Source organism: Gymnogyps californianus, chromosome 3, assembly GCF_018139145.2.
Source record: "Gymnogyps californianus isolate 813 chromosome 3, ASM1813914v2, whole genome shotgun sequence".
Taxonomy (NCBI): domain Eukaryota; kingdom Metazoa; phylum Chordata; class Aves; order Accipitriformes; family Cathartidae; genus Gymnogyps; species Gymnogyps californianus.
In genome coordinates, this window is record NC_059473.1 from 64,860,905 (window position 1) to 64,887,367 (window position 26,463).

The window sequence follows — 26,463 nt, forward strand, 5'->3', positions numbered from 1 at the left end:
TTGGTCTTAAGTGTTATAAAGCAATAACCCAGCACAATAGGAAGCTCTTGTGACCTGATGTGTTCCCTCTGTTTTTCAGACGAAGGAGCCCCACGGCAAAGAAGACTCGCTGCCCAAGCCCGAGCCCAGGCCCCTCTGGGGCAGCGAGGAGGCAGGTACGGGCAGCGCGTGGCAGGGCGGGCAGCGGGGCTGGGGTGGCGTGGGGACCGAGCGGGCAGAGCTCTCTGCTTCTGATGCGCCTTTATTCAGGGCTGAAGTGCTTTGTCCCCAAGCCAAGCTTAACTGAAGGATGTTTTTCATGTCAAAACGAGACGTAGGCTCTCACCCACTGAGTGTTTGCTGGACGACGACAACAACAACAACAACAACAAGTCACTTGCGTGCAGGATGGCTGCAGTGCACAACGGGCTGCACAAAGGCTCCTGAGGAATTATGCCATGGCATAATGAGGAGAAACAAAAGTATTATAAGCAGATCTGTCCAACAAGCCGTCAGCCACATTTCAGCATTGATCTGCTATGTGAGCAGAGCTCTTGTTAGCTACCAGCAAGAGTCCTGCGAATACGTTTGAGGGCAAAAGTGGCCACTCGGTGACCCCTGGTCTGTACACAGAAGGACTGGGGACATGAGTGCTCTGCACATGAGGAGCCTCATTAGTTTTAGCATAGACAGCATAGACAGAATAAACTGAGTATGTCGAGCTCACACACATTCTTCTTACTCCGTCTCCTTTCTGTCTTGGGGTTTTGCTTTTTGGGGGATGTGGGGGATTTTTTGTGCTTTGTTTGTCTTTACTTCTCTTTGCCTTATCACAAGCTTAGATCTTATTTACAAATGAAAAGTGTACCAGATTAACTTAGACTGTTTGTGCTGTGGTTGGATGACATGTCAGAACTGCATTTAAGCCAAGGAAAAAAATGCCCCCAAAATGCTGTGACTACACCGTGCAAATGTCCCAGTAAACATAAACTGCTCCTAGCATGACAAGTAGCTGACAGATCCTGAGGCAGATTTCATTTGAATGGTTTAGGGATTTTCTTCCTGCTCTCTTTGCCATTTTTGCAGCTGTCCCCCTGGGAAACATCCCAGAAGCCTCTGTCCCCATTAGGAGGAAATCTTTCACTTCCTCGCTTTGATTTTGAATGCTCAATGCTCCTGGTTAATTCCCCTGACCTATAACCAGTCTTGGCTTCTATGCGTAGAGATTAAATGCTGATCCAGATGATAAATTTTTATGAAACAAGTTTAGAAATACATATAATTATCTAAAAACTCTCACTCCTTTGTGAGATCTCACCATGGTGTGTGAACGTTGCAGGTTACACTGATTCCTAAGCAATGTTAGCTATAGCCATAATACACTTTTTTCTAAAATATGGAAGTCCACACAGGGTAATTCCACTGATTTAACTAATTTGAGCGGTGCTTTCTTCTGCCTGAAGCACAATAGGCCACTGATCCGCTTTACCCCTCTACCAGCTGCACATGCAGTGTGAGGGCTCTCAATGTCCTTCCCAATCGCTCCTGCCCTCTCTTCTCTACCAGAAGTTATTGTCCTCTCAGCTAAGTCCAGAGCTGGCTACACGAGAAGCCAGATCTGGGGAATGACCCAGTTAAAAATACAGTATTTAGGGGCCACTTCTTGGTGGTGGTGATGGGATGGGAGTGGTGTTCTTCTTCTTACCTCGGTTGATTAGGTACCCAGGCTAATTTCAGTTAAAGCAGAAAAAGTGCTCATGGTTTACTACTCTGGGACCTAGTCCCAGGGCAGCTGAAGTTTAAGGGCTCTTCTGCCATGACGCAACTGCCCTAAATGGTTCCCTCAGTGTGAGATTGCAGTGACTGGCTGAGCAGGGACACTTAGGATAACATCTTAAATCACCTTTGATTTTCAAATCTTTTCCAGTAGTTCTACCTAAGAAGCATTTAACAACTACTTCACCATATCAGTTAATTGAGCTTGATTAAAACCCAATTGCTTCACCATAACAAACTTCTTAGCCAATTCTTAGGCATCTGTAAAAATGCCATTTGAGGGCTAAAGCAGTGTTTCCTTCCAGGTTTCTACAACAGCAATGAAAGGTAATCTTGTTTAGCACCTCCATAATCCCCTCAGTCACGAATAAAGTAGTATGTTTGTATTCTAGTTACATACTGGCTCTTGATTACACCAGAGGACTTAAACCACTTTGAAGCAAAAGCTTGAACTCTTGGGTTGCTTCGGGCTGCAGAGTGAGTCTTATGACTCGGCCATTTTGTGCTGTGTTTACATGACAAAATTGGGTGTCCTTGGGGATGATTGCACCAGGCAACATAATTGCTTGGTCAGAGGATGAGGAGCAAGAAAAGGCAGGATATCACCATGAGAAAGCAATTTTTAAATAATTCCTCCAAATGATCTTTAAAAGCTTATCAAAGATCTGTCTGTCTTAACGAAGGAGCAGTTGTCCTAAGCCTCCTGTGACGTTTGAAAGTGTGTGAATTGTCTACAGACTCAAACCATGGCTAACATTTACAGAATTCTCCCATTATTTATCTTATATAAATACATATATCTCTGGGGCTTGAAAAGTAAATAGAAACAAAGGCCTGCCATCAATGGTTTCTACCACTGGATAATCTGGAATTACTGTGCATAACATTAAACAGTGGCACAGCAAAAAGGACATTGCTATCCATTCTCCACAAGCAGCTCTGCCTTCGTCAGAGCTCCACCAGCTCTTAAACCATGGAGGGGAAATGCCCTCCCCGCACCAGTGCCAATGCAACAGGCAAATCACAGAAGCTGGGAAACCATCCCTACAATGCTTTGCATTTCCATACATTTATTGAGCTCAAAGATACATTGTTAGCAGGAAGCAGCTCTTACTTTTCTACATCATTTATCTCAAATTGTTCTAAATAATTTGGATCTGAAGCTTTATTAAATAAAGCTCAAAAATGTGTGATACTTAATGCCTCTAGTTTGCAGTGCCAGGCTTATAGCAGTCTTGCCAATTCTTGCAACTTGATGATGAGTCTCATGATATTTCAAGTTTCTGTTACATATCCCTTCCTGCTTGACCTAGGAGACTGGGAAGGGTGTTTAGATACTTAATATTTGCGGCTGAAGAGAAAATGTGAGACTGTGAAGGATGTGGAAGATCTGAAACCAGAGAGCAAGAAGAATGAATTTACCATTGATTATTTTTATTTAAAAACGGTGTGTAAACAAATTTTATAACTTCGGGACAGTGTCTGGACTTGTGATTTTCGAATGCTTTAGGTTTGCAACACTGTTCACGTTAGCAGCCATTTCATTTTCAGTCCTCTGTTCCTGTCTACTCAATTCAATTCACTACAGAATTTTACAACTGAGCTGGCAGTGCCACTTGCCTATCCAGCACAGGATTACTGTAGTCTGAGCAGTGATCACTTACTTGTGCCACACACTGCTCACACCAGGAGGAAAGCAACTGTCCCTGGCCCAAAATATTGCAGTTCAAGAGCTCAGCTCTGTGTGATTTTTGACCTTTATACTGAATAGGTCTACATTAATGACTTTCATCACTGATAATGAGACCTACAGTGTTTACTCAACCAGTTTTACCAAAGTTATTTGGGATCTCTCCCAGTCATTCTGTCTACAGGCTACAAAACAGAGTATTTTTCTAAACCTAGTCTGCTTCCCAAATACTATTTCTCATTGTTACATCTATAGCACTCATTCAAACCAGCATTTCAACATTAGACATAGTATTACTATCATCTCAGACATTCAGTATTCATGAAGTAACCTGCTCTCTCTCCTCTGCCTTCCTCCCTTCCTCCCCACATTCAAAATGGTGGACATCTTAATTGAATTTTAGGCTTTAGATTTCGCTTGGATCATATATCACCGTAAGAGCCAGAAACTCACTACTAAGGGAGGGGGGAAGGAAGGAAGGAAGGAAGGAAGGAAGGAAGGAAGGAAGGAAGGAAGGAAGGAAGGAAGGAAGGAAGGAAGGGAAGGCAGGAAGGAAGGGAAGGCAGGCAGAAAGAAAGGCAGAGAGAGAGAGAGAGAAAGAAAGAAAGAAAGGAAGGAAGGAAGGAAGGAAGGAAGGAAGGAAGGAAGGAAGGAAGGAAGGAAGGAAGGAAGGAAGAAAGGAAGAAAGGAAGAAAGGAAGGATTTTTTTGTGAGACTGAGATCCCACGATCTTTTGCATGTATTTGCACCTGCTGGGCCTGACCTGCTACTGAGCCCAAAGCTCTGCAGAATGCTCCTGCTTAGATTTGATATCATTTTGCACCTACCGTGATATTCACTCTGGCAGATATCAGGGGTTACCCAACAAGCAAACCAACAGATAATCAGTCTGTTGTGTTTCCAGGCTTAATGCACTTGATAACATTGGTAATTTAATGCTCTCAACTACACTTTGAAGTTAAAAGCCCTTTGAACAGAGTGGGGAGAAAGGTGTAGAAGGCTGAGGTGTAATTTCCGTTTTTTACAGTTTATCTACAGAGCATATGCATGGGGAGATCTGCTTTTGCAGTGGGAATTAATGGACTGTCCCCTTCTGCAGGAGAATATATGGTGCCTCAAGGGAACAGCAGCCAGAGAGACAGAAATGTAATAATTGGGGCATTTGCTGGAAATTTTCCCTAGGTGCTGCACCGCATCTTGCAGCTCCATTTTATACATTTCTGCAGATTGCACTGCAAACCATGATATGCAGTGAAATTGAAAACAGCCTATACAGCCAAAGAGCACCCTATAAAAAAAACCAAACCAAAACACACCAACAAAAAAACCACTGCAGATGTAAAGCATATTGTGTATGTACAAAATCCTGAAGGGACAGTAAAAGCCATTCTTTCTCCTTTCTCCTCCTTGAGAAGTAAAAAAAAAGCCTCCATGAGACCAGTTGCTTACTTGACTGGCACAACGCTATTTCACAGTTCAGTGTAAATTTTGAGCCCAAGAATGGTGCTCTGAAGTCCCATATGGATATTCTTGTTTGGGAGTGCCAGAAAGCTTTACTTCGCACTTGTGGAGTTCATACTGAAGACAACTGGACGGATGCCCCCCATTTGGGAGCACATAGCCTAGGATTCAGTGCTCTTTGCTATCTGTGAGGACTGGAAGCAGAAACGTAATTCCTAAACATACCTGTGTTCGAAATGCAGAAGCACGGTGTTTCCCCTGTACAAAGCTCCCTGAGCAGACCTCACCGGAGTGCAAGAGAGAGGATTGCCCCACTAACCCAACCCTTCTCCCCAGCCCTGCTCTCCCCGCTCTCATCACTCTGTGCTCCAGCTGTGCTTCGGGTATGGAGCAATACAGTCAGTCAGTGCCTCTCCGCAAGGAAACCGTCAGTCTGATTCGACTAGCTGTGGAAAATAAGAGTTTGTTTTTCAGGCTGATATCAGGAAGGTAATTTTTTTCTCACTTTCCCACACCAGCTGACCATCATACTTGGCTAATTTTGTCCTTTCAACACAATATTTTTTTAAATTCATCTCCAAACCAGCCTTGGTATTTTTTTTTGCCAATGTGTGTCTCCTTGAGAAAACTAAGGCTTTACTTCCCAAAACCTAACAATTTGATTTCCTAATACACAAGTTTTAAAGATTACAATTTCAAGCCCGTGGCATTTCTCAGTTTAATGAAACATCAGCTTTTGTTCTACTTTTCCCTCATCTTTTCCAATAAAGTTCTTTTTCCTGACACAAAAGCTAGCTCAATTAAAAATGTGATGAAACTGCTCTAAAGGCACAGCTTGAAATTCAGCTTTGCAACTTACAGAAGATAATTATTTGACATTTTATTTTTGCTTTAATGTATTCATTTATACACTACAACATGGTAGCAGATCAAAGGTCTAATAGAGCTTAATTGCAGTTAATATAAATGTCTCTCTATGTGTCATACTGAACTTGCACTAAAAAAGAAATGTAACAGTCTGGGTTGAAGACATGTGAAGTCATTCCAGATTTACCTGCAGGACAGCCTTGCGCTGATCTGCAGCCATCAGTGTCAGGCTGCAAGCAGGGCTCTATGGTGGCTTGGATGCTGCAATTTGGAAGGTCTGTGGTGACCGCCCATTCTAAATTTTTGGTGAAAAGTTGTGTTCCCAGTACTTGTAGCTCCGAAGCATTTTTCTCAAATACAAACCAAAACCATAATCTCACCTGACTTCAGACCACTGCAAAGGGCGTGGTGGTGTCACAAGTTGTCATGCTGTTTTTTGTGGCAATGAATGGAGAGGAACGGCCACTGTTTTTCTGACCTACAAGAGAACTCCTGTCTGAGGAGGAGAAGAATCAGTCCCTATCTGTGTCCTTTTCTCTCCCTTGACTATGAAGGAATGCTAGATGAGCTGGGTTTAACTTCTTAAAAATCTTCAGTGGTGGGGATTCCTCAGTACCCCTCTGCTCCTTTCTGTCCTTTTTCCAAGCATTATGTTATTATCCTTGGAGTCCCATTTTCTTGGAGAGCCTGTGCAGATATAACACAGAGCTAAGTATTTGTACTCTTTAATTCTTTTTTTTTTTTTTTTTTTAATTTGCTTCTTGTTCTGTTGAGTTATAAATCTGGCACCTGACATACCACAGAATATGGTGAAGGAGGCCAGCACCAAATTAGCCAAGCCAGGGCCCTGGAGGGCTTTCTTCCAGAGTGTGGCAGTAGGTGAGATTTCTAGAGGAACTGCTACATTGGTGCAGTAGTGGAGGATTAAGGTACGGGAAGGCAAGGGGATAGAAAAGAGGCCACCAGAGAAAACAGCAGAGTGATGAAGAGGCACCACATCCATTGCTCTCCCAGGTGCCAGAAGGAACATTTCCTTCACCACCATGTATTTTCCAGCCAGTATCCAAACTGCAGCTCTATTCTGTTTGAGGTCCTGTTTCCCCAGCAGGGATCCACATCTTGGCTGGCAAGACCTAATGGAAAGCCCTTTTACCTGGAGTCTTGCCAGTGAAAAGAACTCCAGGCCTTATAGGAGAGTGTTATGTTTTTGAAGACCAGTACAAGTGGCATCATCCACAACACTTTTGTGCAGTTATGCAGCTAAGCAATAAATCACTGTCGTGGTCCCAGCCAGCAGCTAAGCACCACACAGCTGCTCCCTCACTTCCCTCTTGCTCCCAGAGGGATGGGGAGGAGAATCGGGAAAAAAGGTAAAACTCGTGGGTTGAGATAAGAACAGTTTAATAACTAAAGTAAAATGTAATACTAACAATAATAATAATAAAAGTATCATCATAATAATAATAGTAATGAAAAGGAATATAACAAAAAAAAGAAGGGAAAAAAAGGAAAAAAAAACAAAACAGTGATGCACAATGCAATTGCTTGCCACCTGCTGACCGACGCCCGAGCAGCGATCTGCCCCTCCCCGCCAACTCCCCCCAGTTTATATATTGAGCATGATGTTCTATGGTATGGAATATCCCTTTGGCTAGTCTGGGTCAGCTGCCCTGGCTGTGCTCCCTCCCAGCTTCTTGCACACCTGCTTGCTGGCAGAGAATGGGAAACTGAAAAGTCCTTGGCTTAAGATAAGCGCTACTTAGCAACAACTAAAACATCAGCGTGTTATCAACATTATTCTCACACTAAATCCAAAACACTACCAGCTACTAAGAAGAAAATTAACTCTATCCCAGCTGAAACCAGGACAATCACACAGAACCACGGGTTGTTGCAAGATTAATAGAGAAAAGCTCTAGGAAAATGTGGCACAGAAGAGAAGCTGAGTATCAGGAGTCTCCTGGTTGTTCGTTTGAATTGCTTGGCTCCTGCCCAAGAAGAACTCTTGCTATGTATTTTATAGACATTGAAATAAACTTAAAGAAGTGGCTATAAAAAAAAAGCTAATTAAAAAAGCCATATTGAATGATGTCCCAACAGAAACAGGAAAATACTCAGTTGCTATAATTTTCTGTAATTTTTGCTGTTGTTTCTAAAAGTGACCTTGAAATTGGGCATGTGCCCATGTTGCTTCCTTACAAAGAAAAAAAGACAAAAAAGACAAAATTTTTTTCTTTTGTAATGGTAGCGCAAGGTCTCTCTGTATTATATTTTTCTGCAGTATATTTTGCAAGAGAAATCTGTGTGACCGCACTTCTCAAAGGGTGAGGTTTGTCCAGAAAGGGGGAACCCTAACCAAGGTACGGTACCATGTAGCGGCATGTCCGGATTCATCAGCCCTTACCATCACATAGCAGAAATGGATCCCATAACAGAACAGTCTGACAGAGGAGACATTTAATTCTTTTCACACTGATGTAAATACTCGGAGGTAAATGTGTTTTAGAAGAGAGAAGGGCTAACTAAGGCTTGCTATGCATTATCCCGATTACCTTTCAAGGCCCTAGGCAAAGAGGTGGCTGCCCCCAGACTGATTGCCTTAGGAAAGAGGGGGAAGCTTTCTCAAAGAAACCTACTGCTTCTCCAGCTCCTACACAGGAGGTGGAAGGCTTCTGTTCATGTGGAGAAGAAACTATGTTTTAAACTTTTTCATGTAAAATGTAGCAATGACTGATGTCTATGACTGTATTAAAGCCTCAAAAACCTTCCCACTTCTCAGGAACCAGAGGAGTAAGGGGTGTGATCCTAGTCGCTGGTATGAAAAAGGATTCATTTTAAATGATGTCAACAATCATATCATTCCTTGATACCCTCCGTAGTTTCAAGGAGATACTTATATCTGCTTTGTCACTGTACATCTCAGAAGGCAATTTGTGAATATCAGTTCAGCAGTTAGGGAAATGAATTCAAAACCTTTTACTACAATCAGACTTTAATATGTTGGAATGAAATTGCTTAGTTTACCTGAGATATGCTATCATTTTCATTTAGCCTATCACATCATTCAAACAGCATTGTCTGGAGATAATTACTGAAGAAGACAAGCTCTTGTCTGCCTAAAACACAGCAGCATAAACTCATTTACTGCAAATGAAAACAGATGGAAAATTGCTGTTGCTTTTAATATAGCTGCACAAAAAATTAAGTTTGCAAGTATGTTAAAAGTAATCGTAGCAAATGCAAGATTGTGGCTTACAACCTATGTCCTAAACAAAGTATTTCAAGCACACCAGTAAAAATAAGTGAACTTATTCATAAGAAGGAATTAGAAACTGTAAAAGAAACACCTCGCCACAAAAAGCATGGGATGCCTGTGGACAGCCCGGGGGGGGGGGGGGGGGGGGGGGGGGGGGGGGCGGGGAATTGAACAAAGATTTCATTAGAATAACTCAGAGAAAAGTCATAAATATTGAAACAACAAATAAAGAACTTTTATTCTATAAACACACGTATGCATCATCACATGGATGTGAATCATCCCACTAAAACTAAGGAGGCTACTTGCCTACCTAAAAACAAATACACTGGTTTGTAGAACAGAGAGTGTATGTTCTAACACAGGGTGACCTACCATGCCCTGGGGTCTATACATATCCTTTAAAATGAAATATGACATCATCTGCAGGACTACTTTAGAATCAGACTGTAGCTCAGGAACAGCCTGACTGGGGGATGGAGATACTTCCCTGTCCGCACAAACTTTTTCCTCTTACGTCTGTTGTTACATGACAGATGTATCAGAATTGCAACACAGTTTTAACCACAGAACCTACAGGTTCTGCTCTGCTGGGCACATGTTTGCTAGGCTTTCAGCACTGCACTCTGCCTGCACATCTTCCAGTGCCCGCAAGAACGTAGAATTTTGAAAGGCAGTGAAAACTGAAGGGACACTGTCTGCATGAAATACATTCAGTTTAAAGCAAGGGTTACAGGTATTCACAAATATTTCACTTATGCCAGAATTACCATAACTGTTCAGGTTGGTTTATATTATCCTTCCTTTAAAAAAAAAAAAAAAAATTCCTCCTCTTCCAGTTCAGTAGGGACTGGCTGAGGGACAGCATGGCAAACTCTACACTAAGTGTTTTGAGAGGACAAGTACATGATTTTGCAGTGTTACAGTGATGTTCAGAGGGACCCTGTGGGTCACCCATCCCACCCCAAGGCCAGACCATGGCCAGCACTGGAGCAGGTCAGCGTGGCTTTGTCTGGTTGAGGCTTGGAAACCTCCAGGGACGTGGTTTCCTCCAGCTCTCAAGGAAGCCTGTTCTCAGGCTGCACTACCCTCCTGGCGGGCATTTTATTTCTTAATGTCCAAGCTGAACACTCATCTTGCTGCCATTGCCCCTTCTTGCACCTTCTGTTACCACTGAGAAGAGTTTGGCTCCGGTGTCATTGTAGCTCCTCGTCATGAAGTCATAGGCTGCTGTTCAACTGCCTTTGGCCTCCTCTTCATCAGATTATACAAGCCCAGCTCTTCAGTCTTGTCGTGGTTTAAGCCCAGCCGGCCACAAAGCACCACGCAGCCGCTCGCTCACTCCTCCCCCCCGGTGGGATGGGGAGGAGAAAATACAACAAAAAGCTCGTGGGTCGAGACAAGGACAGGGAGGGATCACTCACCACTTATGGTCACAGGCAAAACAGACCTGATTTGGGGGAAAAATAAACCAATTTAATTTGTTAACAACCAAATCAGAGTAGGATGATGAGAAATAGAACCATATCTTAAAAACACACCTTCCCGCCGCCCCTCACTTCTCCCCGGGCTCAGCTTTGCTCCCGATACCTCTACCTCCTCCGCCCCAGCGGCACAGGGAGCGGGAATGGGGGCTGCGGTCAGTTCATCCCACATTGTCTCTGCCGCTCCCTCCTCCTCAGGGGGAGGACTCCTCACACTCTTCCCCTGCTCCAGCGTGGGGTCCCTCCCACGGGGGTCAGCCCTCCATGAGCTTCTCCAACTCAAGTCCTTTCCACGCACTGCAGTCTTCCGCAAACTGCTCCAGCATGGGCTCTCCCACAGAGTCATGGCCTTTTCCGGGCCCAGCCACCTGCTCCAGTGTGGGGTCCTCCACAGGCTGCAGGGGAACCTCTGCTCTGCCGTTAACCTCCATGGGCTGCAGGGGGACAGCCTGCTGTCTCACCACGGGCTGCAGGGGAATCTCTGCTCCGGCGCACCTCCTCCCTCTCCTTCTTCCCTCACCTCGGTGTGTGCATGGTTGTTTCTCTCACATCCCACTCCTCACTGTAGCTCCTCTTCTTCTTCTTCTCCCATCTTCTTCCTCCTCTCCTCCTCTCTTTTTTACTGTAGCTCTTCTTCTTCTTCCTCTTTTTCTTCCTCCTCCATCTTACTCTCTCCCTCAGGAGTCTTTTTCCCCTTCTTAAATATGCTGTCACAGAAGCACTACCACCGTTGCTGATGGGCTCAGCCTTGGCCAGAGGTGGGTCCGAGTTTGGAGCCAGGGAAGCTTCTAGCAGCTTCTCACAGGAGCCACCCCTGTAGCCCCTCCCCTGCTACACCAACCCAACACAAGCTTCTCCTCAGTGGTCCTCTGCGTTAGACCCCTGACCATTCTGGTAGCCCTCCACTCTGGCTCTCTCCAGTTTCTTGACATCCTTCTTGAAGTGGGTGGCCAAAACTGTGCACAGTTTTCCATATTCTATTTGACTCCACCTTATCAAATAAAAATGCGAGAAAGTGATCTTTTTCACTTGAAATAATTTTGAAGATGACTTTGAACTCATGATGTTCCTCTGAAGGTGACTGTAGCTGATGATGTTGCTTTCAGAGCGCTGGCTTCAACTCGAAGCAGCCAGGAAGAAAGAAAGAAAGGCCTGAGGGAGAAAAGAAAGTGAAATGCAGAAGCAGATTAAGGAAAAAAGATGACTCTGAGGAGTAGTGGAAAGGATGGAAAGAAGACAGAGGAAAAACAAGGCTGAAAAAGAAGAGCAAGGGAGCAGTGCAGAAAATTATGCCCTGTCACTATTGTTACACTGTGATCCAGGACAAATGTAGACTAATATGATCTACTTAGCAAATGGGGATGGGTCATGTTTGAAATCATTTAAGCTAACAAGTTTCATTCTCCAGAGAGGGAAAAGCCAATGGCAAAGAGTCCTCCAAATAATTGCCTCACTCTACATCTCACTGAACATGTTGCTCAGGAGCTTTACCATGACAGCCCTTGAAATATATCTTTCATTTATTTCAGTCCCTTTATAACTCTGTAGGAGCATTACATTTCTGTCTTGGAGGGGGAGGTCCAAAATACCCTCTGTCAGGGTTTTTGTCTCAGCTTTCTGTGCTGCCCACTTGCACCAGCATATCCAAGCTTGTCTCTGCCTCCCAGCTGACTGAGGAATGACTGAATAAGGAGAACCAAATCTGGAATTTGAATTGGTCCTCCTGGAAATGCTATTTGAAGTCTTCCAAAACAATGAATAAATTGTCCATACAAGGACTTCCTCTAAAAATGACTTCATTGCATTGAGGGCAGTACACTACTCTCCCCACAACTCTGCAAAGATCTGACTAACAACAACTTGCTCAAGAGCTAATGCATAAGCAGAACTTCACTTCACACAAGAAAAACTGTCATATTTTTGGACTTGGCTTCTAGGAAAAAAGAAATTTAAAATCACATGACAAAACCAAAGGAGCAAACAGCCCTGACATCACGAGGGTTGGCAGTGTACTCCACACCAGCCAATGTTTTTGGAAAGATGAGGGTTAAACTTCTCTCCTGTCAAATCTGTGCATGGTAAAGAAGTGCCTTGCCAGGCAGGATCAGAAGGAGTTTTCATTGTGTTCGCACCTTGCTGCCTTGTATACTTCCCTGGAGTTTTTGTAGCACAGATGGGACTGTATCCCGGAGTCTTTGGAGGCAAAAGAGAACCAATTCCCATCAGAAAAGACAGCCTGGAATATAGCTTTCTCATTTTTATAGAAGTCAGAGCGTTGTTTGCGATTCTTGCAGTGCAGAATGGCTCTACAACTCTCTGCAGTTTCAGCGGGATGTTGTGTTGTGTGTGACCTGCCTTCAGCTGTTGTGCCGTGTTGCTATGCGCTCATGCTGACAGCTGTTGTGTTTCGCTCCAAATTAGTGCCTGCCTTTCGCTCCGGAGTGAAGTAATACCTACACGCAGGGCCAGATTCCAGTTTGCTATGGAAATGCCCCCAAAACAAGTGAAAATACTACCAAAACAGATGCTTTGTACCCATTTCCTGATCAGTCACACGATACTTCCTCTTTCTATATGGAGTTCCCCACGCACTCCCACACCAGTTCCCTTTTTTTTTTCTTTCCTAGCAGTCTAAACATTTCGTGTTGTGAAAAGAATTCAGCATCTCAACTGTTCCACGTTTCTTGTAAGCCAGCCCTGCAGAAGTGTCAGGATGCTGAGCCATGCTCATGAATGATGGTGTACGGCCTGGAAGCCTGTTTTTCTTCCTGCGGAGCCAATTCAAAGTAAAATGTGATTTTGAAATCTATTTAAAGATTTTCATATCCGGGAAAATGATAGTGAGTGATGACAGAGGACCTTTTACAAGTCAATAGCTGCAATATGTTGATAAAATAGTTTTTAATCTGTTTAGCAATCTTAAATTGCTTTAAGAGCATTTGAATTGCCACTTTGGTCCAATCAAAGGTCCACTTGGCCCAGGATCTCCTCTCCAGTAATAGTGTCAGATACCACACAGAGGTGTTTCTCAACCTGTGGCAGTACTGGTAGTCCATTAAACATCAGATGGTGACCTGAAAAATAGTCACAATTTTTTTTTCAGTCAAGCAAAAAACCCACAGAAATAAAAGTAATAATATTCTCAAAACATTCTTAAAAAAGGCAAGTGAGTGAACACTCAAAGCTTAGCTTCATTATAGTTTTTTGTGAATTTAAACCTTATAGCTGTGCTGGACAAGGTGGTCCATGGATAGTTTTCCAAAAACCTAAGTAATCCATGAATTAACAGGATTTGAGAGAGACTGTTAAAGGGCAAGACACAAGATACTCAGAAATGCTCAGAGAAGTTTATTTCCTATCCTGGCAGCCACAAATAGGCTTACACAACAAAGTGGGACCTGATGTCTCAGGCTTATAATATTCTTCAATATTTAAAAACACCACATCTGAGAATAAAAATGTGTATAAAGAAAAAACACTCATTATATTAATGAATTAATGTTGGTTCTCACAGTTTCTAACATCATAACAGCCTTCCCCCCCAAGAACAAATCACATTTTCCTATTAAGCTCTTTGACAAATGTGTTCACTAGTTCATTAGTCATTACTGTACATATAAGTATGTTCCTGTGAGCACAAATGCATGAATAGAAGTCCTTTTATATTATTCTATGACTCAGCTCACACAGCCAAAGTGACTTGGAAGTTTACTAGTTGCAGTTGCAGCACGTAAAGACAAATATACTTGAAATAACCAGGGTGAATGCTCTCGGGCTTGAGTGATTACAGATATTTCATCAGTGTGACCTGAGACTAGATGAAAGAGTTATAAGTTCTGTGTACGCTGTTCAAATTAGAAAAGTTAAACAAGATAGAATAAATATATATTAAATGAAAAACACCATCACAGCAACAAATATATATGTATACATAATACTAAAGATGAGAAAAACGTGGTCCATAAAAAATACTTCAGAGTGCTATCTCCAGACAAAGCTGAGCATACTTTACTACTATGTACTATCCATTTTGAAGCACGTATAGTGAAATCAAAAAAGGATTATGCAGATACAGAGTTACTACTCAGCTGAATCTGGCATATGCAGCTTATTGTGCATTTTATACTTTCATATCTCAAACACTGGCACAAACAGATTTTCTTCCTTTCTGAGAAATTCCCTTCCTTTCTCTCCTCCTTGTCTGCCTATATGTCATTTCTGTAAAAAGCACCAAGAATCTCAAAATTGCAGAACAGGTCAAAACTAGAGTGTTATTTGCAAACCTCATGGAACTTGGGAGAAGACGGCATTTGATTCTGATTCAGAGTCCAATAGCTGTGATTTAAACCACTGTTTTGACTCAGTCAGTCAGTCTGGGTCAGTCACTAAATGAACAAAACTGTTGTCAATTTTTGCCTTGTCAGAGGTGGGCTATATGTCCAATGAGTTGAGCATGGGATTGAAAATCACAAGCCCTACAAAATGTTTCTTCTATTTCAGCCTCATCATATGACAATGACCCAAGTCATCCAACTTCCCCATCTCTTCATTCTTTAAAATGTCACTGTTAATATTTGCCTGTGTGAGGGTTTAAAGAGCTCTGGATAAAAACATGTGTAAGAGAAAACCATTGCTAAGTGAAAATCATGAATAATAGCACTAGTAACACAATTCCCTATAACTGTACAGAAGTTCTCATTGCTATGCTTTGCAAGTGACTAACGCTGCCATTGGCAGCTACTTTGTGCATAGCCTTTCTGTATTTAAACTGTATATTTGCCCTCAGTGGTTCATCTGTCTACACAAGTGGTACAACACCAAAGGCCAAAAGTCTTGTTTTCAATCCTCTCTCTCACTGGACAGTACTTTGCTTAACCTCTTTGTGCTTCAATTTCTTCACCTGGACCTTTATCTGTATTTCTAAAGAACTCCACTGTCAACAAAATATGAACTGCTTAGTAATGTTTCCTGTATTGCAGCAGGCTGAGATGTGTTTGCAACACGCCAGAGTTCCGGGAGTTAATTTTTCTGACGCTCTATTAAAAATACATGGAGGCGGTTGATTCTCTTTCTCCTGTTATTATTTTTTTCCCTGAAAAACATATTCCACAGCATTATTAAGCCTGTCTTGTATGAAAGATCAATGCATGACATTCAGCTAGGCAGAGAAGTGTTGCGTTCATCTCACTGCAGGTATAGAGAGTAATGTCATGCTGAGAATTATGTACCAGTCACAATGCATTCGCCAGTAATCCAATATGCTAGACCTGCTCTTCCCCATTTCTGTACACAAATATTTTCTGAAAAAAGGCACAGCGTTATAAGGTTCTGATGGGAAGCATTACAGAAGTATCAGCAACTACTTGGAGCATGGCACACTTGCAAATGTGTATCCTTTTTTTACGAGGTTAAAATAACAATGCAGCCAATGTGTGTAAGATCAGTGGTACTACCCTTACTGTTTGCCCTGCGCACTGACTAAGCAGGCTGGGCTACACATCTGCCTCCAGCTTCAGCTGTGCCAGCCGAAGAGGCTGTGCCCAGGTGCCCATCACCTGGCTGACTAATGCGAGTTAGTGGGAGCTCCCACATGGAGATCTGCCAGCTGATCCAAGGGTTGGTAACACCCACCATGTGGGTGCTGATGAGCAGATGCAGACGCACTGGGGCAATGAAGCCCTTGCTGAAGGCTGGAAAGGCCATATACTCACAGCCTGTGGTCTATTGCATGGTTATGCATGGGTGGGCGTCTGTGCTTGTCAAAACCTCCTGATTCTTATCCTTGAATTGGATGAAAATTTTGAGATAGTCGAGCTTGAGTTAAGAGGAAGAGACAAGAAAGCTCAGAGGTAAAGTTGTTGGACCTGATGTACGTAGCAGCAAATGCAAGTCTGTGTTACGCAGACAGCCAGGCTAGATGTTCTAGCAGCTCCTTTCGGTCCTGAAGTCTAGTAAACCTATGGCCAAAACATTTGAGCTTGGCTGCCTGAAGTTAAGCTCTTCTTTGTGGAATCACGTAAAGCATTTACAAAAAAGTAAAGGCAGTTTCTATCAAAGTAAATGAAACCCATATCAAAGGTTGCCAATTCAGTTTAGGGCTTAAGGTGTTAAAAAAATTTGGACTAATTGGAATACTACAAAGAGATTCACAGTGCAGTGAATGACTGAACAGGTTTGAAAATAGCATCTGGAAGTGAAAAAAAGAAATTAATGCTGCAGATGTTTGTGGCTTTTTCTTTCTGTGTCTGCCTGTGAAACAGCTGTGGGACTTTTCTGTCGTACAGTAATATTCTTTGTGGTGATCGTGTGCTGTGGGAAAAGCACTCTCCTGGCATTTCCAACATGTTGGACGGTGGCAGGTGATGCTACCAGTTGCCAGTTCAATGTGGATACAGTTATACTTCCTTCCCTTCCCCACAAATCTGGATTCAGGTCCTTTCTTGAATCGCAACCTTTTAGGTGTCAGTGTTTCCAAGTCCCACATTTTTCACTGTGATTGGTAGCTCCTGCTGGGAAGGGAACCAGGGCTATAGTAATATCAGATATCTAGGGAGGATTCCACCAAGGTACAGCAGATGCCTGCAGTGCCTGCTCTGGCTCTTGCTATCCTAAGTTGTCTGTTTACAACACATGTAATTACGTGAATGAGGTTGGCAGATATGGAATATATATTGCTGTACAGTAATCTTAGTCCAGTTATTAGAATGGGAGAAAGTTAACTTTGCATTTAATTTTTGGTTCTGCCACAGACTTCCCTCAGATGAGACACATTGTCTACCCTGTGGTTTAATTCCCACTTTTATAAAATAGAACTAATACTTTCACATCTCTCTGAGATGGTATCAGGCACAGTGCAAGGCAAGATAACGTCAACTAATTTCAAGAAAGCTGGTATGTCTCGTCTATCCAGCACAATACAGAACCACACAGGGCTACTAGCTGGAAGCCAAGATGTATAATTCATCCTTGAGGAGCACTATGGAGCTTTATACCAATGTTACAAGTCTTCTTCAGGTCCATAGCTAGACTGGACTGAGCCAGGTCAGGAGTCTCTGCCTATCACGTATGGTATTTAAACTTGCCCTAAGATTTTATCTTTTTATATAAATATATATAAGTCAGGAAAAAAATTGCTAGCTTTCTCAGGGTGTGTTGACAATATGATCCTCTAAAGTAATTCCAGTTCTTTTACATGTGAAGCTTCAGAAATAAGAAAAAAAATCACCTGTAATTCAAAAAAGCCTCTACCTATCTGTGGGTTTCAGGCCCAAATTCCTTCAACTAAACATTAGACACTGCCTCATTCAGGCCACAGATGCACTGAGTTGCTTCCAGGGTGCTTATTTGTCTCTTCTGACCAAGGAGGGTACTTTGGTGACTATATGCCTAACTCAAATGCCAAATCTGAAGAAGGGTAAATATATTATGAATTAATATAGAAATATTTTGACTCCATTTTGGACCAGTTACCTAGGGCAAATTAAGACTTCTTCCCTCACTCTCTAGCTTAGACTAAATAGTCTGCCCTCAGCAATACTGTAATAATCCCACTGAAAGCAACGGACCCAGATAACTGTGGCAAATATGTCCTAAAATTATAGATCACTAGAGAGAAATTCCTATAGATAAAGCCCTGTTTAGCGTGCATGTTTTTCATCCTTCTGCCCAGGAAGCCTCTTACATTTCCTGAAAGAAAATCTTCTAGAAATAATAAGGAATATTAAAGCAGTCAACATAATGGCAAGAGACATGGTGGTATCACCAAGAGGAAAAGCATTAAGACCTGACAGTGTGAGCCTCCCTTTAGCAGGCCTCTGTTTCCATATCCAATTCATCTCCGAGAATCCAAGTCGTTGTTTTGAGTTAGCAGCCAGCTGAACTTCTGTCTAGCAAAAATTCCTCTCTTTGACTAATTTGCTCACTATTTACAGCATTTGGTGCCTTAACTCCAAGGTTGCTGGAGGGCTTACAGGCTTAAAGAGATCTTTCTTTTAAGATAATGAACTACAATGGTGATGATGGGGGTTTTGTATACACATAAAAGGCATTGAGATAACATGGTAGCAAACACCTCGTGGAACACTAGATGAAGAGATAAGGGAGAGAGAGATGACCTGATAGCTAGGTTAGATCAGCTATAATTTGTATTTTAGCACATATGTTCAAGCAAGAGGTACAGGGAAACTTGTTCAGATTATGTCCTTGATAGAAAATGCCTAAATCCATCTCTGCTATTATCTTTCAAAAGCTAAAGTTTTGGAAGGAAAATCTGAGTGCCAGAGTCAGCAGACAGTGCATGCTTACACTATTCATTCTGGAGCACGTACCAGCTCCTCACGTTAGGCTACCTTGTGACCAAAGGAGACCAGCAGACCGAATTCATAGCATCACTAAGAATCTGCATTTTACTCACGAGCCTTTTTTTATCACTTTTCCATCTTATGTTTTCACCTCCTTTACCATACTAACATTATTCAGTTCTGATAATACCAAACTCTGTGCAGTCACAGCACATTATTTTAAGTTCATAACAACAATAATGAATTCAAATGTCTGTCATCCAACTTGATTTTATGAGGACTCTAAGCTAGAGAGGCTACACAATATTGCAAGGACTTACACTAATCGGGAGGGAGGGCACACTCAGAGGAAGGCATACAAATGTGCTTCTTCTGCAGTCACCCCTCTCCGGCTGCTACGGGCTGAAACACCTGCAACATTTGCTCATGAAGTCGCAGTGACAGCAACGCCGTTAGACTCAAATCAGTGTGCTGGAATTAAAATGGTAGTTAGGGCATCATTTATCAGCTATTTTAACTAGAGGTCAGTGCATCTAAAGGATGCTGTAATTTTCCACTGCTTTCTACAAGGACGGGAGTTACTTTTTTCTCAGTACAGCCCTGCATCACTCTGTGATCCTGTGAGCGTAATCCCTTGGCACTAAAGCCTCTTATTGACAAAGCAGTAAACCTGCTCTGTAAGCATCAGAAAGGGAAATAAAAGATGTTCCAAATTTGTGTTTGGCAAAATACGACACTGAAATCAATTAGATGTTTCCAGATCAATAGGGTCTTCAGTCAATAAACCTCCTGTCAGAACAATGTCTAGCAGACCTGTTGACAGCATTTGAAAGCTCCTGATTTAAAATCTCTGTTGGGGTTGTTATTGAAGCTGTTACTCAGTTCCTTATCTATTTGCTGCTACTTGTAGACATCATTTGTGGGGGCAGCCTGAAGGTCTTGACTGAAAGTTTTGACTATTGCACATGAAACTCAATTACAAGGTCAGAGACAAGAACTTGTTTGTTGGGGATTTACAGGAGGAAAATAAAAGCTTTTGAGATTTTGCTTCAGAAGACAGATGCTGTTAGGAGCGCCATCGCCTTTTGCACTTGGGGGCTATGTCATTCCTGCAGTCCTAGGCTTGAATTCCATCTTTGTTTCATTAACCCAAAGCCAAATACTGCTGAAAATATTTGCAGAATTTGGGGGAGCTTCCTTCCAGAGTCAGCCAAGTAATTCTAGGAACAGTTCAACCTGCTGCATCCTAAGGTCTTGATTCAGCAAGATAAGTAAGCAGGAATTCATTCATTCAGCATTGAATTCATTGCCAAACTGAAGTTCAGAAGCTATCAGAGAATCTAATTCCTGAAGGATGGAGGCACTGAATTACGTTCATAAATCTTCCTCCGCAGTGGACAATGAGAACCAGGACAGAATCAGAGCAAGAGAGCTCACAAATTCCAGTTACCATATGGGCTGCTGAAGCCTCTGGCCTTCCTGGAGGGCAAAGAGGGAAAAGTGTGTGTGTGTCTTGTAAACACTGTCAGGCAGGACTAGCATCTGTCTGTCCACTGCAGATGAAGAAACCCTCCAAGCAGCGAGACTTCTCTAGGGAGACAAATTTCCACAGCCCAGCTACTGCTGAAGGTGCTTTGAACTGCATTAGCCAACACAGGCCCACACTAGTGATGTGCGTGTGTTCATTCTTCAAGATAAATTGAATCACATCCCTCCTGGCTTTATGTTGGGCATGTCCCAATCTCTGCGTCAGCAGGACCATGGGGTTACCCATACCGGTAAGCCAGCATGTTGTGCCTGCTCTGCCCTTATGCCTAGGTCACCCACGGTTCTGGCAGAGTCTGTGTCTTTCTACATCTCTCACAGCCCAGCAGTGGGGCCCTGGTTTGGATGCTGGCATGGTGAAGAGCTTGACGAGCATCTGTTTACCTAGTGCTACTTTTACATGGAATACAGTTATTTGGCAGAGTCAAATGCTTTACATTAGGTTACAAATCAAATCAGTTCTCTTTCTTCTTGCCAGTAAGCAGCAGTTCCTGGGGTTTTGTGAGCTGGCTAAACTCTGTGACTAAAAAAAACAGTATCATGCCACTCAGAAGTGCAATATAAGACTATCAGAATGAAGGTATGGGCCCAAGCTCTATGTAAGTCAGCCTGGGTTATCAGCACCAGCTAACAGTGCTAAGGGAGAGGGCAAGAACAGGCAACTATTCAGTGATTTGCCCCCAAAACAGCCCTGGCTCCCAGGAATTCGTGGTCCAGGAACATTCCAGGTCAGACATGCTGCCTTTGTAGTCAAATCTCTTTTTTCTTTTCTATTGATTTGTCCAGGCATTCTTGAACCCGTCCATACTTTTGGTGTGCACACATCCTGGGGCAAGGAGTTCTATAACTTTTAATACTCCTTGTGTGGAGTCTCCCCTTCCTTTTTACTTTCAATGTCCACCTCCTACTTTATTTTTATTCGTTTTACTTTGAAAAATTATTAATCTAGAAGTTCAGGACAATTTGCCAAAATTTTAGCCTGAGGGAGAAAAGTAACATAAGTGTGAAACATCACTGTAATCTTTGATTCTTCTCTTGTATTTACTTTTTAGCTGTACACTCCTAACCCACTGACTGTACAAATTCTTGATGTGAACCCTTGCAATTTATTGAGACTTTCACAATGTCTGATGCTTTTCTATAAGACTTGGGTTTCGAATAAGGGGATCTTTGGGTACCTTTTCCTTGCTTGTGTTCTCTCGCCCGTTTCGACTGTTAACATGTTCGCCGCTGTCGTTGTAGAGAAAAGTTTTAAAACGCAACTTTAAGACACTCAGGCTTTTAAGCCAAACCCAGCTCATGACTTTAAAACGCCGCGTGAATTGTAAATAATAATAATTCGCCCCTTGGGAGGAATTCCTCCCTTCCACATCAAAAACGTCCGTGCTGTGAAGCGCCCGCCGCCGGGCCAGAGGACGAGCGGCACCTCCAGCGCGGGGAGGGGGCGAGGGCCCTGCCGGCTGCGGGAGCCGGCAGGTGAGTGCCGGAGGGAGGGACGGACGGAGGGACGGAGGGACACCGGCTTCCCGCGGCGGGGCGCGGCCGGGGGTGCGCGGCGCCGGGCCGGGCCGTGGCGGGCGGCGGGGGAGCGGAGCCGCGCGGGCGGGGGGGCGCCGCCGGGGCGCTGCCGGCGGAAGGCTCTGGGTGCCAGGTCGGAGCGGGGCGCCGGTCCCGCCCCGGCGCTATCCGGCCGGCGGGGAAGCCCGGCCGGCAGCCGCAGCCCGCCGCCCCCCGCGGGCAGCGGCAGCCCCCCGCCCCGCCTCTGCCCGTCCTGGCGTGGAGCCTTTTTTTTGGGGGGGGGGGAGGCGGGGCGCAGGACCCGCGCCGTGGGTGCGCGGCCGCTCGCACCGCGCCGTGGCGGAGGCGGGGGGGGGGAGAGCGTGGGCAGCGCCTCCTTCCGTGGGGCAGGGTTAGCCGCTGCCGGCAGGTCAATTAGGGCCGGAGTGCCCCCCCTCTTCCCCCCCCCCCGCCTTCCCCCGCCGTTGCCCGTGCGTGTTGTGTGTCTGTGTGCGCGTGTGCGCGCTGATTACAGTAATTTTGAGGGCGATGTTGCAACGGGGCAGGGTGTGCGGGGCGGCCCGTGCTGAACTTTATAACGCTCCTGCATGTCAGCCGCCCTCGATATTGCGTCCATAAACGGGTCAGCGGTAGCGGCGGCCGGCCTCGCCGCCCTCGCCGCCTCCCTCCTGCCTCCGGGCCGGCCGGCCAGGAAGGGGAGTTATTCGGGATTACAGCGGCGGCCGGGAGCCCAGTCACAGCCTCAGCGCTGCCGCGCCGCGCCCGGGCTCTCGGCAGGGAGCGAGATGAGAGGCAAAGAGGAGAAGTCGTCGCTGAAAGGTGGGTTCACCGCTCTGCCGGCGGGACGCCCTGCCCTGGCAGGAAAATTGCTCCCCACGGGGGAAATAACCTCTCCAGCAGCGGGGCCACCGCGCAGCGGGGCACCGGAGCATACAGAGGGGTGCATGCGGGGTCCAGCCGGGGCAGCGTTTGGCACGGAAGGGGGCCAGGTGACTTGGCAAGAGCAGCGGAGCCCTTGCAAAAAGACCGATGCAAAGCGGGGGCGAGGGCGGTGGTGTAACCGGCCGGAGCGGGGGCAGCGGCGGGCGACGGAGGGGCCGCGCTCGGGCTGCGCCGTGGGCACTTGCGGGCAGCGTGGGGGGCCGCGGCGGAGCGGGGAGGAGGGAAGCGGGTTGCAGCCCCTGGCAGGTTGTGCAGAAGAGAGGGCGAGGCTGTGCCGGAGCCTGCCCGGGAGCTGGGAGATGCTTGCCTCTGCACACAGCTGGCACGAGTGTGGCGGGGAGGCAGAGCCGCCGGCCCGGCTGCGGGGCGCCACGTCGTTGCGCCCGGAGGGAGATGCCAGGGGAGCAGCGAGCGGGGACGGGAACTCCGGTTACCCTCAGAACTGCGGGTCTCGAGTGGTTTTTAACAGCAGCACTCTGAAAGCAGTCCAGAGGGGGCAGAGGAAACTGGCTGCTCCTATTCCAATCTATCAAGTTTTGGGGTTTAGTTTTTGGTCAGGTTTTTTTTCTTTGGTCTCCGTTTCCATTAATGAGAGTGGCAGTTTTTGCGGCAGAGTGGGGAACGCAACAAGTGGGAGAAGCTACAGCCCCGCCAGCCGCAGCCAGCTTTTCCTTGCTTCTCCCGTCGCCCCTTCCTTCCTTGGCGCCGGCTCCCTTGCACTCCCCCGCGCCGTGGCGGCGGGGCCGGGCAGGGCCCCCCTCCGCTCCGGGCAGGACGCGGGCGGCTCGGCGCAGAGACGAGCGGAGCCGGCAAGCATCCTTCTTTGCTCTCTCGCTGTAAAGCCTTCGCAGCGCTTTTTAAGACCTGTGCCCACCTCGCGGGGGTTATCTCCGTACTCCAGGTCATCCGTCTTGCTGCTCAGGGTGAGCTGCAGCCTTTGACGGCTGCTGTGCTGGGATGCTTGCCGTCACACCCCCACCCCCACCCCCCCCGAGGCAGATGATACAGGCAGCTGCCAAGGGATGCCGCCCAGCGGCTGGCTGTGGTTGCGGGGGGAGGCAGTAGCAGCGGGTGCAGAGAAGAAAAAAAAAAAAAAGAAAAAAAAAAAGGCCTCCGGGCGGGGGGAGGACGGGGGCACGTTGCAGCTGGAGCCGCTGGCCGCAGCCCAGCGCCCTTAGTTCAGACAGCAAGGCGAAAGACGCGCATGAATAACGCCCCGTCGGGTGGAAAGTTCCACCCGCATGTAGCGCGCAGGAGCCCCGCACCCCCGGGCCGCGCCTGCCCCCTGCGAGGGCTGGAAGCGGGGATGCGCCCCGGGGGGAGGATGAGGGGGAGGCCGTGATACCTTTCGCCGTGCCTGCCTGCGCCCCCCGGGCAAGGGTCCCCGGCTGCATCGTTTCACCTTGTGCTTCGTGCATGCACCAGCGTTACTGACGCGCCTCCGGTGCACCCGCAAGGAAGCGACTGAGCAATTAAGTCCCGGTACACGGTGTTCCCAAATGACCGTGTACAGTGGAAACAAAAACTGCGGAGGGGGGCTGTTTTCTTCTTTTTTTTTTTTTTTTTTCCCCTCCCTTATTGCACTTGAGCAGTCTTCGGTCATCTTCTCACCTTTTCTAGAAGCAGATCTCTGCGCTCTGCTCCAAGTTCAGGGGATTGGGATATTTTTTCCCCTTGTTTCCCTTGTTGGCATTAAAAAAAGACGTTGGTTTTCGTTTTGTTTTTTTCCTTTTCCCTTTCGGTAATGTCCCAGCCGGGATCAGGGCAGTGCACAGAAGGGACATTTGTTTGTTTTATTGAAAACCGGGCAGGAAATCTTGTTCTCCTGAGTCACTGCGGCTCCTTCAAGGAAACGTCAGGGTCCCTTATCGCCGCTCACCCGGGGCGGCGGGGCCCGGGAGCGGACGCGGGCTGCGGTGTGTGTGTGGGGGGGGGACGACACACGCTTGAGGAAGAGGTCCAGGACAGAGCCAGATTTCAGCTTTATATAACCGCAAAAAAGAAGGGCCGGGAAAAGAAGGGGGGCAGAGAGAGAAGGGGGCAGAGAGAGACGGGGATGCGGGAGTTTGCTGTGCAAAAAAAAAGGGGGGGGGGATTTGATGCGTTTGCTCGAGGATGCTCTGCACGGTGGGGATGCTGTGGGGGCTCCCCCGGGGGTTGCGCCCAAGGTAAGGTGGTGGCAAGGGCGGCGATGCTCGTGTCCGTGTGTCCTCCCCCCGTCCCCCCATCCCCCCCCGACGGCCTCGGAGGCGGCCGGTGGCCGCCTCCGAGGCCGTCGGGGGGGGACGGGGGACGGGCGTCGCCGCCCCGCCCCGGTCCCGCCCATCACCGCCGCCACTTAAGCGCCGTCGGGTGCTTCGCCGAGGCAGTGCGGTGCTGGCAGCCGGTGGGGCCGTACGCTCGTTATTTATTCCGCCGCCTCCCCCACACCTACGCGCCCACCCCACCCCCCCCCCCCGCCACCCCCGACTCGCTCCAAAATGACCGTGAAAGCAGCCGAGGCGTCTGGTCCTACCTTGACTTACTCGAAGATGAGGGGGATGGTGGCCATCCTCATCGGTGAGCGGCGGGGGGCTTCTGTGAGGATGCTCGGGGAGGGGGGGCTGTGATTTTTCTGGCAGAATGGCTCAACGATTTTATTTTTCCTTTCCCTGTCTTTTGTAGCTTTCATGAAGCAGAGAAGAATGGGGCTGAACGACTTCATTCAGAAGATAGCCACCAACTCCTATGCATGCAAGCAGTAAGTATCAGAAATTTTGGCCGGATTTCAGTCACAAATACCATATAGGTATTGCGAGATCTAGTTAAAAAAGAAATGTTTGCCTACTGTAATGCCTCTGGCATGACTGTTACGGAAGAGTTAATTGATCTTGAGGTATTACTCACTTGGCAACAGTCTTCGTGAGCTGGGTTTGGGAGAGATAAGTTGGATGGGATTTCTAGTGACCCGTCTCTATTTTGGACTGTACTTACAGTATAAATACATTTATTTGTATGATGGAATTTACTTTTTCTAGATTAATTTTACTCCTTAAGTTGAATAGATTGTTTCAGTTGCCTTCTCTAATAGCCCAAACCACAACTCGTCTTTCGCGATACGTGCATGCCCTCTGGCGGAAAGATCTGCCTGATGCTTCTGGTAGCTCTTCTAATCATGCATGCTCTTATCCTTGCAGCCCTGAAGTTCAATCTATCTTGAAAATCTCCCAGCCTCAAGAGCCTGAACTTATGAATGCTAATCCTTCTCCTCCGGTAAGTAGATATTACTCAGTGAAGCATTTTTAGAATATCAAATCGGCCAGTAATAGAAGTGTAGCAAAATTAGCATCATGAGTGTTACTTTAGTTCAGCTCATAGCACACTGATGTAACTGGGAAAAAGAGTAATCGGATTAGACTGAAACTTTTTCTTTTCCCGACACAGAGAGGAAGTTTTTAAAAAAGCTTTGTTAGTTGTTACTTCATTATGGAATGTGGCTAAGACCTCATACTTAATACTTTAAGATCTCTGGTAGAGGTCAATATTAAATTTTTAGTGCTAAGAAGAGTGATAATCTTCATTTTCAAGGTCACTTTATTTATATTTTTAAAAAAGAGACATTGTCGAGACTCTCACTACCAAACTGTTTTAATAAATGTCGTTTCT

General features: G+C 45.8%; 1 protein-coding gene across 4 annotated transcripts in view; it reads left to right on the forward strand.

The window, feature by feature from the left end:
- Positions 1-26,463, forward strand: part of SGK1 (serum/glucocorticoid regulated kinase 1) — an 82,537-nt gene that overhangs the window by 51,604 nt on the left and 4,470 nt on the right. For 2 of the 4 annotated variants that reach the window (XM_050893002.1, XM_050893003.1), the window contains exons 1-3: positions 25,299-25,377; positions 25,483-25,558; positions 25,995-26,070. In XM_050893002.1, coding sequence (XP_050748959.1) covers positions 25,299-25,377; positions 25,483-25,558; positions 25,995-26,070 — 231 coding nt within the window. Of the gene's footprint in view, positions 1-79; positions 156-22,440; positions 22,696-25,298; positions 25,378-25,482; positions 25,559-25,994; positions 26,071-26,463 lie in introns of those variants that run through there. The other 2 variants (XM_050892999.1, XM_050893000.1) reach the window with 2 other exon arrangements.